At 39.1% G+C, this 14,321-nt stretch overlaps 1 protein-coding gene across 2 annotated transcripts in view; it reads left to right on the forward strand.

The window, feature by feature from the left end:
• LOC117302118 (regulator of nonsense transcripts 2-like) overlaps positions 1–14,321 on the forward strand; it is a 51,846-nt gene that overhangs the window by 8,530 nt on the left and 28,995 nt on the right. For both annotated transcript variants that reach the window (XM_033785929.1, XM_033785921.1), the window contains 3 exons: positions 10,893–10,969; positions 12,019–12,276; positions 13,573–13,620. In XM_033785929.1, the coding sequence (XP_033641820.1) occupies positions 10,893–10,969; positions 12,019–12,276; positions 13,573–13,620 (383 nt within the window). The remainder of the gene's footprint in view (positions 1–10,892; positions 10,970–12,018; positions 12,277–13,572; positions 13,621–14,321) is intronic.

Below are 14,321 nucleotides of genomic sequence, written 5' to 3' on the forward strand. Positions count from 1 at the left end.
AACGAGATGGTCAGCCAAATATTTTGATCAGGCTCAAAGTCCCGGAGCACCATCCTGATCAAACCCATCCGTGCCCATCCATGAGGTTCGTAAACAGATCGTAAAAAGTCCTTTCGGCTACATTTTCCAGAAAATAGTGAGGACTAGTCCGGTGATGGGGTAATCAGGCCTGTATGCTTCGTTTTTGAAAAGGCAAGGGCACCAAGGCAGTTTCTCCTTGGTAAAGGGCACGCTATGAGCAAGTTGTAAATTTCTACTGGAGCATTTCAAGGGCACCAAGGCAATGACCAGGGGGCATAGAGGCAATTGCCTTTGTTGCCTCTTTGAAGTATCAGGCCTGGGTGTTACAGGTCATTTAACAGTAGTGTTTCACTCTCAGAGAGTGTTGTTGAATCACTTTTGTTATAAGTCTGGACAAGAATAGGTGAAAGATGCAAAACTAAATATGCAAATCAGTACACAACTCGCTTGATGTAGAGAATACCGTTACAGCCGTTTCAGACAGGCGCTCAAGAGTTGCACCAAACCAAATTTTGAATTATTGTACATATGAAAAGCTTGTACATGAAAAGTCTGGAACAGTTAGGAGTGACTGGACGCGCCAGAAGTCAAAAGATTAACTGTTGCCGTCGTTCTGAACGACTCTGGAGCGCCTTGGTTTCAGAAATGGAACTTGTCATGAGCCTTGACAATGTAAATGTTATGTTAAGTTCGCCTGTCTGAAACAAAAGGTTATTTTGGTCGACCTAGAGTTGCTCCTAATCTATTTGGTTCGGCTGTCTGAAACGGGTGTTAGTTTTGTGTAGCCTGTGTGGCTGCAGTTTCTTGCGTTTGTTCAACGGATATGGACTCCACAATGTGGACTCTGTTTCGATTGAAGCGGCCTCGTACAAGCTGAAAAGTTGGTTACGAAATTGTTTATACTTGAAGCAATAAACAACAGGGTTGACACTCATGTTACATGTAACTATAGCTGTAAAAACCTGGGACAGCTCAATTGTCACAGCAAAGTCAATAGCTCTGGTAGTTATGAGAAGTCCTAGCACTTGCATCGGTGTCCAGCAGATGAAAAATAAGATGCCAGCGATAAACATTGTCTCTAAGCAGTTCATTTAGCCTTACTCAGTTCCTTTGCTGTTGACCGTCAGCCAGTTTGCGTCGAAGAACTATAAATATACGGACATTAAGCAAATGTCATAAGTGTTACTGGAATGAGATAGTTCAGCGTAAAACTATATACAAATGCGATATTCACAAAGTTGTACATGTAGTTCAATTGACACTCTCCTTTTGTGTTGACCAACATAACCAAAGGGGCATAAGTTGCGCTAGTAAAGCCAACTGCCCAGGCCAAACCCATAGCAACTTTGATCCTGAAATACGTGAAGGAGTTACGATGTTTGACTGGTTAGCAAGTAGCCATAAAACGCTCCAGTGAAATGACCACCAAGTTGTATGTGGATGAGACTGTCAGACCCAACATAAAATAACCAGAGTTTAAAAACGGACACAGCATCTCACCAAGAAAATCTTGTCTGATTTGAATCCCTGGCAAAATGAAAAGAAGGAACACAACATCCAGTAGAAAAAACACCGCAACAGAAATGAAGTCTATTATGGATTGATGAAGGATAAGTTTACTGGTGAGAGAGCTGAACTCTTTGTGTCTTATCGTCATAACAGCGATCACCATGCCGTTTACTACAAGAGCTGAAACTACGATGATGATGTTGACCACAAGAATAATATTATTGAGATCCATTGTTTCAAGTCTGGAGACACGTTTGAAACGATTTGATGTTGAAACAAAACGAAGCAATATTTTGTTTTTGTCTTTGAAGACTTGATCTCTTCCGTCTGTCCTCCCTGAATCCTCAACTTGAAATGAACATCTCCAGAGAAGAATTATTTTAGAAGTCAGGCCATCAGAATAAATTTAACAGTCTGGAAATAAATAGTCAAGACTTTAGTAGTTTCTTCTCTTTTTTAAATTGAAAAATAAAAAAAATCTAAAGTCGAAAAATTCGATCAAGGTTTTGAATTAATTTCATTCCCTACTACAAGAATTAAATTAATTACAATCTGTGTTTTATAATCAATCAACAGAACCACTTTAAATGTTTTTAAAGTAGAAATTATAGCGGAGACAGTTTTTAAGTTGGTAACCACCAGTGTTGATTTTCTTTTGAGAGATGGCAGAGTATGCAGCATACTAATTGAATTATTAAGGTGGTTGTTGAAAACTTTGTGACTTTCCAGTAATGAACTGAAGGTTGATTCTTGAAAGTTTAGAGATGTTCCCTGTCGTGGTTGAGCAGATAAAATCCCCAATCTCGAGCTCTGATGTTTCTGATCAGCAGAGTGTGGGTTTGAGTCGTGACACTTGTGTCCTTAAGTAAGATAACCATTATTGCTGCATCATTTGGATGGGACGTAAAGCAGTAGGTGTTTTGAGTCTGGACATAAATAAGTGATACATGTAGATATATGCCAAACTAAATATGTGCAAATCAGTACACAACTCACTTGATGCAGAGAATACTGTTAGTTTTGTGTAGCCTGTGTGGCTGCAGTTTCCTGTGTTTGTTCAACGGATATGGACTCCACAATGTGGACTCTGTTTCGATTGAAGCGGCCTCGTACAAGCTGAAGAAGTTGGTCACGAAATTGTTTATACTTGAAGCAATAAACAACAGGGTTGACACTCATGTTACATGTAACTATAGCTGTAAAAACCTGGAACATGTCAACTGTCACAGCAAAGTCAATAGCTCTTGTTGTTATGAGAAAGCCTAGCACTTGCATCGGTGTCCAGCAGATAAAAAATAAGATGCCAGCAATAACCATTGTCTCTAAGACGTTTCGTTTAGCCTTACTCAGAACTCCGTTCCTTTGCTGTTGACCATCGGCCAGTTTGCGTCTAAGAACAATAAATATACGGACATAAGCAAATGTCATAAGTGTTACTGGAATTAGATAATTAAGTGTGAAACTATATGCAAATGAGATATTCACATAGTTGTAGTTCATTTCACACTCTCCTTTGGTGTTAACAAACATCACCCAAGGTGAAACAATTGCGCTAGTAAAGCCAATAGCCCAGGCCACACCCATAGCAACTTTGATCCTGAAATAGGTGAAGCTGTTACGATGTTTGATTGAGTAGCAAGTAGCCATAAAACGCTCCAGTGAAATGATCACCAAGTTGTAGGTGGACGAGACAGTCAGACCCAAGGTAAAATAACCAGAGTTTAAAAACCAGCAAAGTATCTCACCGAGAAAATCTTTTCTGACTTGAATCCCTGACAATATGATTGGAAGGAATATAACTTCCAGTAGAAAAAAACACCGCAACAGAAATGAAGTCGATTATGGATTGATGAAGGATAAGTTTATTGGTGAGAGAGCTGAACTGTTTGTGTCTTATCGTCATAACAACGATCGAGAGCTGAAACTACGATGATGATGTTGGCCACAAGAATAATGTTATTGAGATCCATTGTTTCAATGATGCAAGTGCTAGGACTTCTCATAGCTACCAGAGCTATTGACTTTGCTGTGACAATTGAGCTGTTCCAGGTTTTTACAGCTATAGTTACATGTAACATGAGTGTCAACCCTGTTGTTTATTTCTTCAAGTATAAACAATTTCGTTCCAAACGATTTGATGATTTAGACAAAACGAAGCAATAAATTGTTTTCGTCTTCGAAGACTTGATTTCTTCCGTCTGTCCTCTGTGAATCCTCAACTTGAAATGATTGTCCCCAGCAAAGAATTGTTTAAAAAGTCGGGACATAACAGTCTTGAAATAAATTGAAAAAAAAATTAAAAATAAAAAATGCAGTCAAGGTTTTGAACTTATTTCATTCCATATTTTATTTATTGCAATCTGGTTTTTATAATCAATGGTTGTGGAGTTTTTCTTGAACCCTTGAAAGGTTCTACAGAACCACTATAAGTGTTTTTTAAGTAGAAATTACACCGGAGATGTTCATGTCAAGGTTTTGAATTAAGTTCATTCCATTCTAAAAGATGTTCATTATTTGCAATCTGTTTTTTATAATCAATGGTTGTGGAGTTTTCCTTGAGCCCTTGAAGGTTCGACAGAACCACTATAAGTGTTTTTTAGTAGAAATTACAGCGGAGAGGTTCATGTCAAGGTTTTGAATTAAGTTCATTCCGTTCTAAAAGATGTTCATTATTTGCAATCTGTTTTTTATAATCAATGGTTGTGGAGTTTTCCTTGAGCCCTTGAAGGTTCGACAGAACCACTATAAGTGTTTTTTAAGTAGAAATTACAGCGGAGATGTTCATGTCAAGGTTTGGAATTAAGTTCATTCCGTTCTAAAAGATGTTCATTATTTGCAATCTGTTTTTTATAATCAATGGTTGTGGAGTTTTCCTTGAGCCCTTGAAGGTTCGCCAGAACCACTTTAAATGTTTTTAAAGTAGAAATTATAGCGGAGACAGTTGTTAAATTGATTGCTACCATTGTTGATTTTCAACACCGCCGTTTTGAGAGATGGTAGAGTATGCAACATACTAATTGATTTATTGAAGTGGTTGATGAAAACTTTGTGACATTCCAATGATAAACTGATGGCTGACTTGTGAAAGTTCAAAGATGTGCCATGTCGTGGCTGAGCGGATAAGAGCACAGGTGTTTCTGATCAGCAGGAGTGTGGGTTTTGAGAGTCGTGACACTGATGTCCTTTATCAAGACACTTTTAAAACCATTGTTGCTGCGTCTTTCAGATGTGACGTAAAGCCGTTGGTCCTGTGTAATGTGTAACGAACGTAAAAGAACCTAGTGTACTTTATTGAAAAGAGAATGGATATGCCCCGGTGTTCCTGGTTTGATTGGCTGCATATTGTGCCACAGCACCTTGTAAACCATTGTTCTATGTTTACATACATTTACAAATGGAGTAGATCTCATAATTCATACAAAGTCCCTTGAAGGAAAATACTGTATGTTAAAGCGCCTTGATAAAATACTGTATGTTAAAGGCAGTGGACACTATTGGTAATTACTCAAAATAATTATTAGCATAAAACCTTACTTAGTAACGAGTAATGGGGACAGGTTGATGGAATAAAACATTGTGAGAAACGGCTCCCTCTGAAGTGCAGAGTTTCCGAGAAAGAAGTAATTTTCCATGGATTTGATTTCGAGACCTCAGATTTAGAATTTGAAAGCATAAAACTTCGTGTGACAAGGGTGTCCTTTCTTCCATTATTATCTCGCAAGTTCGACGACCAAATGAGTTCAAATTTTCACAGGTTTGTTATTTTATATGTTGAAATACACCAAGAGAGAAGACCGCACCAAGAGAGAATTTCTGCGCCAGCTGTGTTAGGGTAGAATTTGGGTAGAGAGAAGGTTATGGTTAAGTGTCTTGATCAGGGACACAAGTGTCACGACCGGGATTCGAACCCACACTCTGCCGAACAGAAACACCAGAGCTCAAGCATTGAGTTCGGTGCTCTTATCCACTCAACCATCAGGCCCACATTCATATGGGATTTAAACAATTGAAGGGTTCCAAAAAACCAAAGGTATACATTTCCTTTTAAACAACGGTCTCTGCTAAGCAGATTTGTTAAGCTATAGTTTTCTTTGTCACTAGCCTTGTCTTTTCAAACAATGTCAGCAGCGTGTTGATAATTGATAAACGAGTTTAGAATAATTTGCAAATTATTCATTTCAATTGAGGCCTTTTTTTATTTAGTGAGTTTTCTGTTTCAAAGCAAGGGCGAAACATTCTGATATACTCACTCTGATTAAATTTTACACTCTTCATTGGACAGGAACGCACTATGTTTGAAAAAAAAAAATGGATTGTGTTCTTGCTCGGTGATCGTGATTGTGGAAAATTGCATAAGAGGTGGGTGGGGAATCAATCGAGAATTCAAATCCGATCGGAAATCGGTGCTCTTGCAAAAGTCGGCAAAAACCAAACCTGCAAAAACACCATCTGTGCAATTGTGTCAGTTTAAAAAAAGATTTAAATACAAGTTCAGTAAGTTTTTTGGGTTGTTTTGTATGTTGATTCTTTGAAAAAAAAAAGCTGTATGCAATTTACACTTTAGCTTGCAGCTGACTTCATGTCTAGTTATATTTAGTACTGCGGCCGGTCACATGGCTGAGCAGTCAAGCGCACTGGAAGCAACCTCTGGTGTTTCTGATCAGCAGAGTGTGGGTTCGAGTCCCAGTCGTGACACTTGTGTCCTTAAGCAAGACACTTAATCGTTATTGCTGCTTCCTTCATATGGGACATAAAGCAGTTGGACCCGTGTGTTGTGTAATGCACAAGAGAAGAGGTCAGCTTCTGTGTTCCTGGTTTGATTGACTGCATATTGAGCAACAGCACCTTGTAAACCATTACTGCTTGGTGCTAAAAAAGGCAATAATTCTCTTACTTCAACACAAAGCTCCACAGTCCTTGGAGGAAACACACTGAGCGTTTTGAGACGGCATCCCGGGGTAGATAAGGCGCTATATAATATTATTATATCGTTATGTTACCTGCTGCTAAAATATAGGATTTGAACTGCCTCTAGCTATCGGGCAATCTCGGCAGTCTAGTTGGTAAGACACTGGACTAGAATTGCAGAGGTTGTGGGTTCGAATCCCACCCGAGTAATATGCCTGTGATTTTTTTTCACAGAGCTCGGAAAAGTACTGAGAATACAGTGCTAACACACATTGGTTATATGGGTAAAACCAAAATGAATATTCAGTATCCCAATGCAAATTTCCACAAAGTTGCTATATTTGTGCTTAGTCTCCGCTACAAGTCCCTTGTGACATTTAGTCAGCCTGTGTAGTTTGCTGTATTGGGTCAATAGATATCGACATTGCATTAGTCTCCACTTCAGTCTGAACTCGGTTCCTACGGAACCGACTGCGCAGAAGTTGAAGAAGTTGTTTGCGGAAATGTTCATACTTGAAGCAGTAAATGATGGGATTGACGCTCATGTTGCACATGACAATGGCCGTAACAACTTTCAGAGCGTCCGACGAATAATATTTTGTGTGTAATATATCCGTGGAGACGAGAAACCTGAATATCTGAAGCGGTGTCCAGCATATTATAAATATGATCCCAGCGATCAGCATCGTCTCCTGGACGTTTCGTTTCGCCTTTCCGATGATACCGTCTCGTTGTTGTTGCGCGCCAGCCAGTTTGCGTCGAAGAACGATGAATATACGAACATACGCAAATGTCATGAGTGTCACAGGGATCAGATATTCAAGCATTATACCCAAAACGAATATCATATTTGTTAAATGAGAGTACACGGCACACTCTCCTTCACCGTTTATATACTTCGCTAAAGCGGCGGGTACCGAGTATGTTAAACCGATTACCCAGGCCACACCCATAGCAACTTTGATCCTGAAATACGTGAAGGAGTTACGATGTTTGACTGGGTAGCAAGTAGCCATAAAACGCTCCAGTGAAATGATCACCAAGTTGTATGTGGATGAGACTGTCAGACCGAAGAGAAAATTCCCGTAGAGAACGAATCGGCAGAGCACCTCCCAGAGGAAAGTCTGATCATTTTTCATCCTCATTGGAGTGAGTCGTAAAACTACCACTTCAAAAACGAAGAACACCACACCAGAAACTAAGTCGATTATTGATTGATGGCGGATAAGTTGATTTGTGAGAGAGCTGAACTGTTTACGTCTAATCGTCATAACAGCGATCACCACGCCGTTTCCTAAAATGGCTGAAAAAGCAATGACGGTTTTGATCACGGTGAGAACATTGCCACCGGACTCCATTGTGTCGAGTCGTTTCTTATTCTAGAATTATTTCCTCAGACAATGATGGAGAGATGATGACGACGAAGAAAAGACAACAGAGAAACGACACCAGAATGTTCGGATGAAGAAAGGCTGTTACATTTCTCTTGAGATGTTTTGTCACTCTGCTGTATTTTTTTAGCCTTCAAATGCCATTAGTTGTCAAGTTGCGGTTGTCATCCATTTCCTTGAGTTGTTGAAGTTGAATCCCTTGTTGTTTATTATTTGATACGTTTAATCACGGCAAAGAAAAGGGTATCTTAGATACAGGTAGATCCAATCCAATCTCGCAGAAAGCAAGAAGCACAATATGTTTCTCTGTATTCCTGTCTCCTTTAATTAGGTTAGTATGAAAGTGAACATGCACTGCTTTTAAAATTTGTTTGAAATTAAATTTGATGCCTGAATTTGATTTCCTTTGTTTACCTTTGTGTTGGGGTTCTTCTTTCATGCTCCGACTCACTTGTATCAAAGGGATAATTTTAAAAAACCTGCATCGGTGAATAATCATGGAACAAAAGCAAGCGAACAATGTAATTTATTTGTTTGGATTCTCAATCAAAAACAGAGGCTATTTCTTCATGGCAACTTCTCCCTATAAATAACAGCGGTACCACCCAACCCCTTGCAGTCTTAAAAACTAAAGCAACTCAGCAAGTAAAATTTTGAAAGGGGACTTTTTCCCATCATTATCTTTAAAACTGTAGGTTTAAAGGCAGTGGACACTATTGGTTATTACTCAAAATAATTATTAGCATAAAACCTTTACTTAGTAACGAGTAATGGGGAGAGGTTGATAGTATAAAACATTGTGAGAAACGCCTCCCTCTGAAGTAACGTAGTTTTTGAGAAAGAAGTAATTTTTCACGAATTTGATTTTGAGACCTCAGAATTTGATTTTGTGGTCTCGAAATCAAGAATCTGAAAGCACACAATTTGGTGTGGCAAGGCTGTTTTTTCCTTTCATTATTATCTTGTGCACCTTCAACGACCAATGGAGTTCAAATTTTCACAGGTTTGTTATTTTATGCATCTATGTTGAGATACACCAAGTGAGATGACTGGTCTTTGACAATTACCAATAGTGTCCAGTGTCTTTAAGGAGGCTATTTATAAAACATGACTTCAGAAGGTTGAACAAGAACGGTAAAGATTAATTGATGTTTTGGTTGGTCACCAATTAGTTGTAATGAAATTGATGGATGGGAACTCTGAAGGTGAAGTTACTGATTAGATTCTTTATGCGAGACAGGGTCTCCTAATTGGAGGGAAAATCCACAAGACTGTACGCAGGCCTGCGTATGCTTCGTTTTTTTAAAGGGCAAGGACGCCAAATTCTGCTTGGTAAAGAGCACTCCTATGATCCAAATGTATAAAAAAAAATTAAAAACACCTGAAATTCTGGAAGACGTAGAACTCATTTTAAAGGCAGTGGACACTATTGGTCATTACTCAAAATAATTATTAGCATAAAACCTTTCTTGGTGACGAGTAATGGGGAGAGGTTGATGGTATAAAACAGTGTGAGAAACGGCTCCCTCTGAAGTGCCATAGTTTTCGAGAAAGAAGTAATTTTCCATGAATTTGATTTCGAGACCTCAGATTTAGAACTTGAGGTCTCGAAATCAACCATTTAAATGCACACAACTTCTTGTGACAAGGGTTATTTTTCTTTCATTATTATCTTGCAACTTTGATGACCGATTGAGCTCAAATTTTCACAGGTTTGTTATTTTATGCGTATGTTGAGATACACAAACTGTGAAGGCTATTCTTTGACAATTACCAATAGTATCCACTGCCTTTAACAGTATTAAACAGGAGCCAAGTTTGCATAAGCACTGTCAGGCCTTTATGCTTTGTTTTTAAAAGTGCAAGGGCACCAAGGCATTTTATCCGTGGAGGGCACCCTACAGTGTATGAGGAAATTGTAAATTTCTACTGGAGCATTTCAAGGGCACCAAGGCAGTGATCAGGGGGCATGGAGGCAATCTCCTACATTGCCTCCGTGAAGTATCTGGCCTGCCTTACATGTAGGACTCCAGTCCAGGACTCGGACTTCGGTCTTGAGTCTCAATTTTGGGGACTTGTACTTGACTGAAGTTATTTGGCAAAAGGTTCAAACTCTGAGACAATTTGGCTTTGTTACAACCCAAATCATTTAAAATTTACCTGACCGGAGGTCGTTGGTTCGAATCCCACTCTAGTCAATTCTTTGTTCAACTCCGAAAATCATTCAATAATTTACCCAGCCAGTTTCCCTTGTGGTTTATATTGATTTATCTTCCAGTACACGCTAATCCACCAATCAGATGCTCAAACTACTAGGGGGATAAAAACATGTACTAATTCCTCTGTTTTATATACTACTTCCTCTGTTTTTATTATACAGTGCATAATGTGAATGTCAATGGGTCACGCTACGTATACAGACAGTGCAAAAATTACATTCTAAACTTTGTGGTTTCGTCGCAAAATAACGTTTTGAAATTTGAAACTTTGTGCCTTGACTTACGTGAAACTGGAAGATAAGTTCGTTATAACACGCGCCCTCGTGGAATACAAACAAGTTTAGTGGTCTGCGTCCCATACCCATATGGGATGCAGAAGTGCTGTATTTTTCTGTATTCCACTTGCGCTTGTGTGATAACTTATAATATGATAATTAAAGGCAGTGGACACTATTGGTAATTACTCAGAATAATTGTTAGCGTAAAACTTGGTAACAAGTAATGGCTGTTGATAGTATAAAATATTGTGAGAAGCGGCTCCCTCTGAACTCACATATTTTTTTGAGAAAGAAGTAAATTTCCACGAATTTGATTTCAAGACCTCAGATTTAGAATTTGAGGTCTCGAAATCAAGCATCTGAAAGCACACAACTTCGTGTGACAAGGTTTTTTTTCCTTTCATTATTATCTCGCAACTTTGATGACCGATTGAGCTCAAATTTTCACATGTTTGTTATTTTATGCATATGTTGAGATAAACCAAGTGCGGAGACAGCTCTTTGACGATTACCAATAGTGTCCACTGTCTTTAAATGCTACAATATATCTTTGTCTTTTTGATTAGCTGAGAGACCAGACGAATCCTTCTTCATGAAACTTGATTCAAGTATGAAAAAGAACTCTACATTTGTCAGAAAGCTGGTGAGTTTTTTACGAGTAATAAACGATTCCATCACAAATGTTTTCCTTTGTCTGGATATACGGTGAACATTTGTTTATCAATCATTTAAAATTTCAGCTAGTCGGTACATTGAGACCAATCCAAGAACTGACTCTGCGGGAGGGGTAGTCCCAGGCAATTTTCTATACCTTCCGCCAGGGTAGTAGTTAAAAAGCAGGACAGTTCTTTTCAGAACTGAGAAGTCTCCCGAACATCCTGTAAATCTACTCCCTGTTAGTAGAATAAAGAAAGACAGTTCTCTAAAGAACAAACTCTACCTGGCAAGTAGATACACACATGGTGTTACCGCAAACCAAATATATAATGTAGAATTTCCTAAAATGTTGTAAAAGAAGAAAGGCTGTTGTGGCACTGATAAGACTAACAAATTGCGATGCAATCAGGCAAAATGAGTTGTCTGTCGTTTTTCATTTTCTGTTAAACATTTGAAAAGACCATAATCTATGCTGTAATATTATTCTTAAAACCCAATGTTGATACCACCTTTCATTCAAAAGTGGTGAAAGTAGAAAAACAAAGAGATAAGAGAGCATAAACTGAGAAAACAAGCTGGCCAAAAATTGTTAAAGGCAGTGAAAACTACTGGTTTTTACTCAAAATAATTGTTAGCATAAAAACTTACTTGGTAACAAGCAATGGGGAGCTGTTGATAGTATAAAACATTGTGCGAAACGGCTCCCTCTGAAGTAACGTAGCTTTTGAGAAAGAAGTAATTTTCCAAGAATTTTATTTTGAGACTTCAGAATTAGATTTTGAGGTCTCGAAATCAAGCATCTGAAAGCACATAACTTCAAGTGACAAGGTTGTACTATATTCCACTATTATCTTGCAAATTCACCAACCAATTGAGTTCAAATGTTCACAAGTTTGTTATATTTTGTGCATATGTTGAGATACACTAAGTGAAAAAATGAGAAGACTGGTCTTTGACAATAACCAATAGTGTCCAGTGTCTTTTAACATTGACTTTTCTGAATGGCCACTAATGAAACCATCATTTTCTCCGCAGAAAACCTTGACCGAGCAACAGCGGGATTCCTTAACCGCAGAGTTTAACAGCCTCAACTTGACCAAGTACGTCGGCGAAGTGGCCACGGCCATCGTGGAGTCTAAATTCAAGATGGCCGACATCAGCTGCGCAGTGCACATCTGTTCCCTGGTGCACCAGCGGTACGCTGAGTTTTCAGCCCACCTTCAACAGGCGATACAGAAGTGTCACCCGGCACAGGCAAAGAAAGAAGATTCAAAGGAAACAAAGAAAGAACCGGTAAGGATACAAGCTTTTATCTCTATTATATTGACTGGATAGGACATTTGGGAAACATAAATAGGCGGCAAGGCACAGTAAAATCAAAAACAAATCAAAAACAAAAACAAAGAAAAACAGAGACAACAAAATGAGTCCTTGAAAAACTGTGACAAAAGATAAGTTTTGAGAAGAGATTTGAATTTTGTGGTACATCGACAAGATCTAAGATTAAGTGGTAGAGAGTTCCAAATACGTGGCACAGCCAGACAGCTGAAGAAAAAGACCTGTCACCCCATGACTGTTGAGACATGGGTTCAATGAGGAGAAGCATGGAACTTGATCGAAGATTCCTTAATGGAGTGTAAACTTGAAGCAGTTTAGAAATATAGTGGGGAGCCTTGCCATTAAGAGCTTTGTGGACAATGAGCATCAGCTTGAAGATGTTTCAGTGAGAGATAGGGAGCCATTGTAGTTATTTAAGAATGGGGGTGATAGAACAGGATTTCTTAGACATAGTCACAATGCAAGCAGCGGTATTTTGGAGGCGTTAAAGTCGGGAAATCTGGTTGTTAGGAAGACTGTGGAAAAGAGCATTGCCGTGGTCAAGACAAGAAGTGTCATGGCCGAGCAGTTAAGAGCACCAAATTCAAACTCTGGTGTTTCTGATTAGCAGAGTGTGGGTTCAAGTCCCAGTCGTGACACTTGTGTCCTTAAGCAAGACACTTGACCATGATGCTTCGTCCTTCAGGTGGACATAAAGCCATTGGTCTCGTGTGTTAAGTAATAGTACCCAGTGCACTTATTGAAAAGAGAATGGGTTTGCCCGGGTGTTCCTGGTTTGTTTGGCAGCATATTGCGCCACAGCTCCTTGTAAACCATTAAAAAAGGAGTAGATCACATAATTCAAACTTGCAGGAAATACTGTATGTTAAAGTGCCTTGAGCATCACTGAGTAGCGGATATGCGCACTATTAAAGAAGCCACTATTATTATAAGGTCGGGCGCGTTGTACACGTTTGATGATCAACGGCGCGACAAGCTTTAGAGGGCTTACAAGGAAAAACACGCATGCGCAAGGGACTTGTTTGCAGACACCATTGATCTCTTGAGATCAATGGCACACACCTACTATTATGGTTTTCCAAACACTAAAACATACATGTAGCACGTCCTGTTCTTGGTGAAAGGAGATTCAAATTTTCTGAAAATCTGAAGTTCTATAAGCCTATATAATAAGGATAGTCCATATGAAGCTGGCAGTTCAACAAATCTTGTTTGAATTCATTTTTGTTTTCTTTTTTTCTTGTTCTCTAGGTCCTTTTTGACAGCAGGATTCGAGTAGAGCTCCGTTTCTTAGCAGAGGTGAGTAACGTGTGGTGGGAAAACAAATTGGGCCCAATTTCATGGTTCTGCTAACTGCCAAATTATGCGCTTACGATCACCATTCTTCTCTTGCAGCAGGGCAAGCCCTGGCCCAATTTGATAGCGTTGATTTGATTTCCATTTCAAAGCGCTGCTAACCGTATAAGCACACGAAAAGGCAAGCTAACCTTCCGGGCTTACCGCACTGGAATATACATATGACGTCACATTGCAAATCCATGGTAAACCTGCAATATCGCCGCCCAATTTTTCTGCTAACCTGTGAAATACGCTTGAACCTTAGCAAATTTTTCTACAGTAAGCACGAAAATTTGCTTACCGTTAAGCAGCGCTATGAAATTGGGCCCAAAACTTCTGCGCTAGCTGTGTAATGAAAAAACATTGTAACATGGAGTACACACGCGCACAAGCAAAAATTCCCTACTGAGCTGCAAAATACGCTTGATGTAAGTGCAGAATTCCCTGCTTCCCCAAGCGCTACTCTTTGCTAATGGTAAGTAGAGCCATGAAATTGGGCCCAGGTAACATGATTTTGATGATAAAGTGCGGTTTGCTGTAGCATCATGTGAAAATCTCTCTTTTTGAGTAGTGTTGATTTTGAAAAGAACCGTATGCTCTGGTCGTCTTCAAGAGAACGCTGGACTAACATGGTGTTACCGCAAAACTCACCTTATTATAGT

Source organism: Asterias rubens, chromosome 2 (genome assembly GCF_902459465.1).
Source record: "Asterias rubens chromosome 2, eAstRub1.3, whole genome shotgun sequence".
In the NCBI taxonomy this organism is placed as follows: domain Eukaryota; kingdom Metazoa; phylum Echinodermata; class Asteroidea; order Forcipulatida; family Asteriidae; genus Asterias; species Asterias rubens.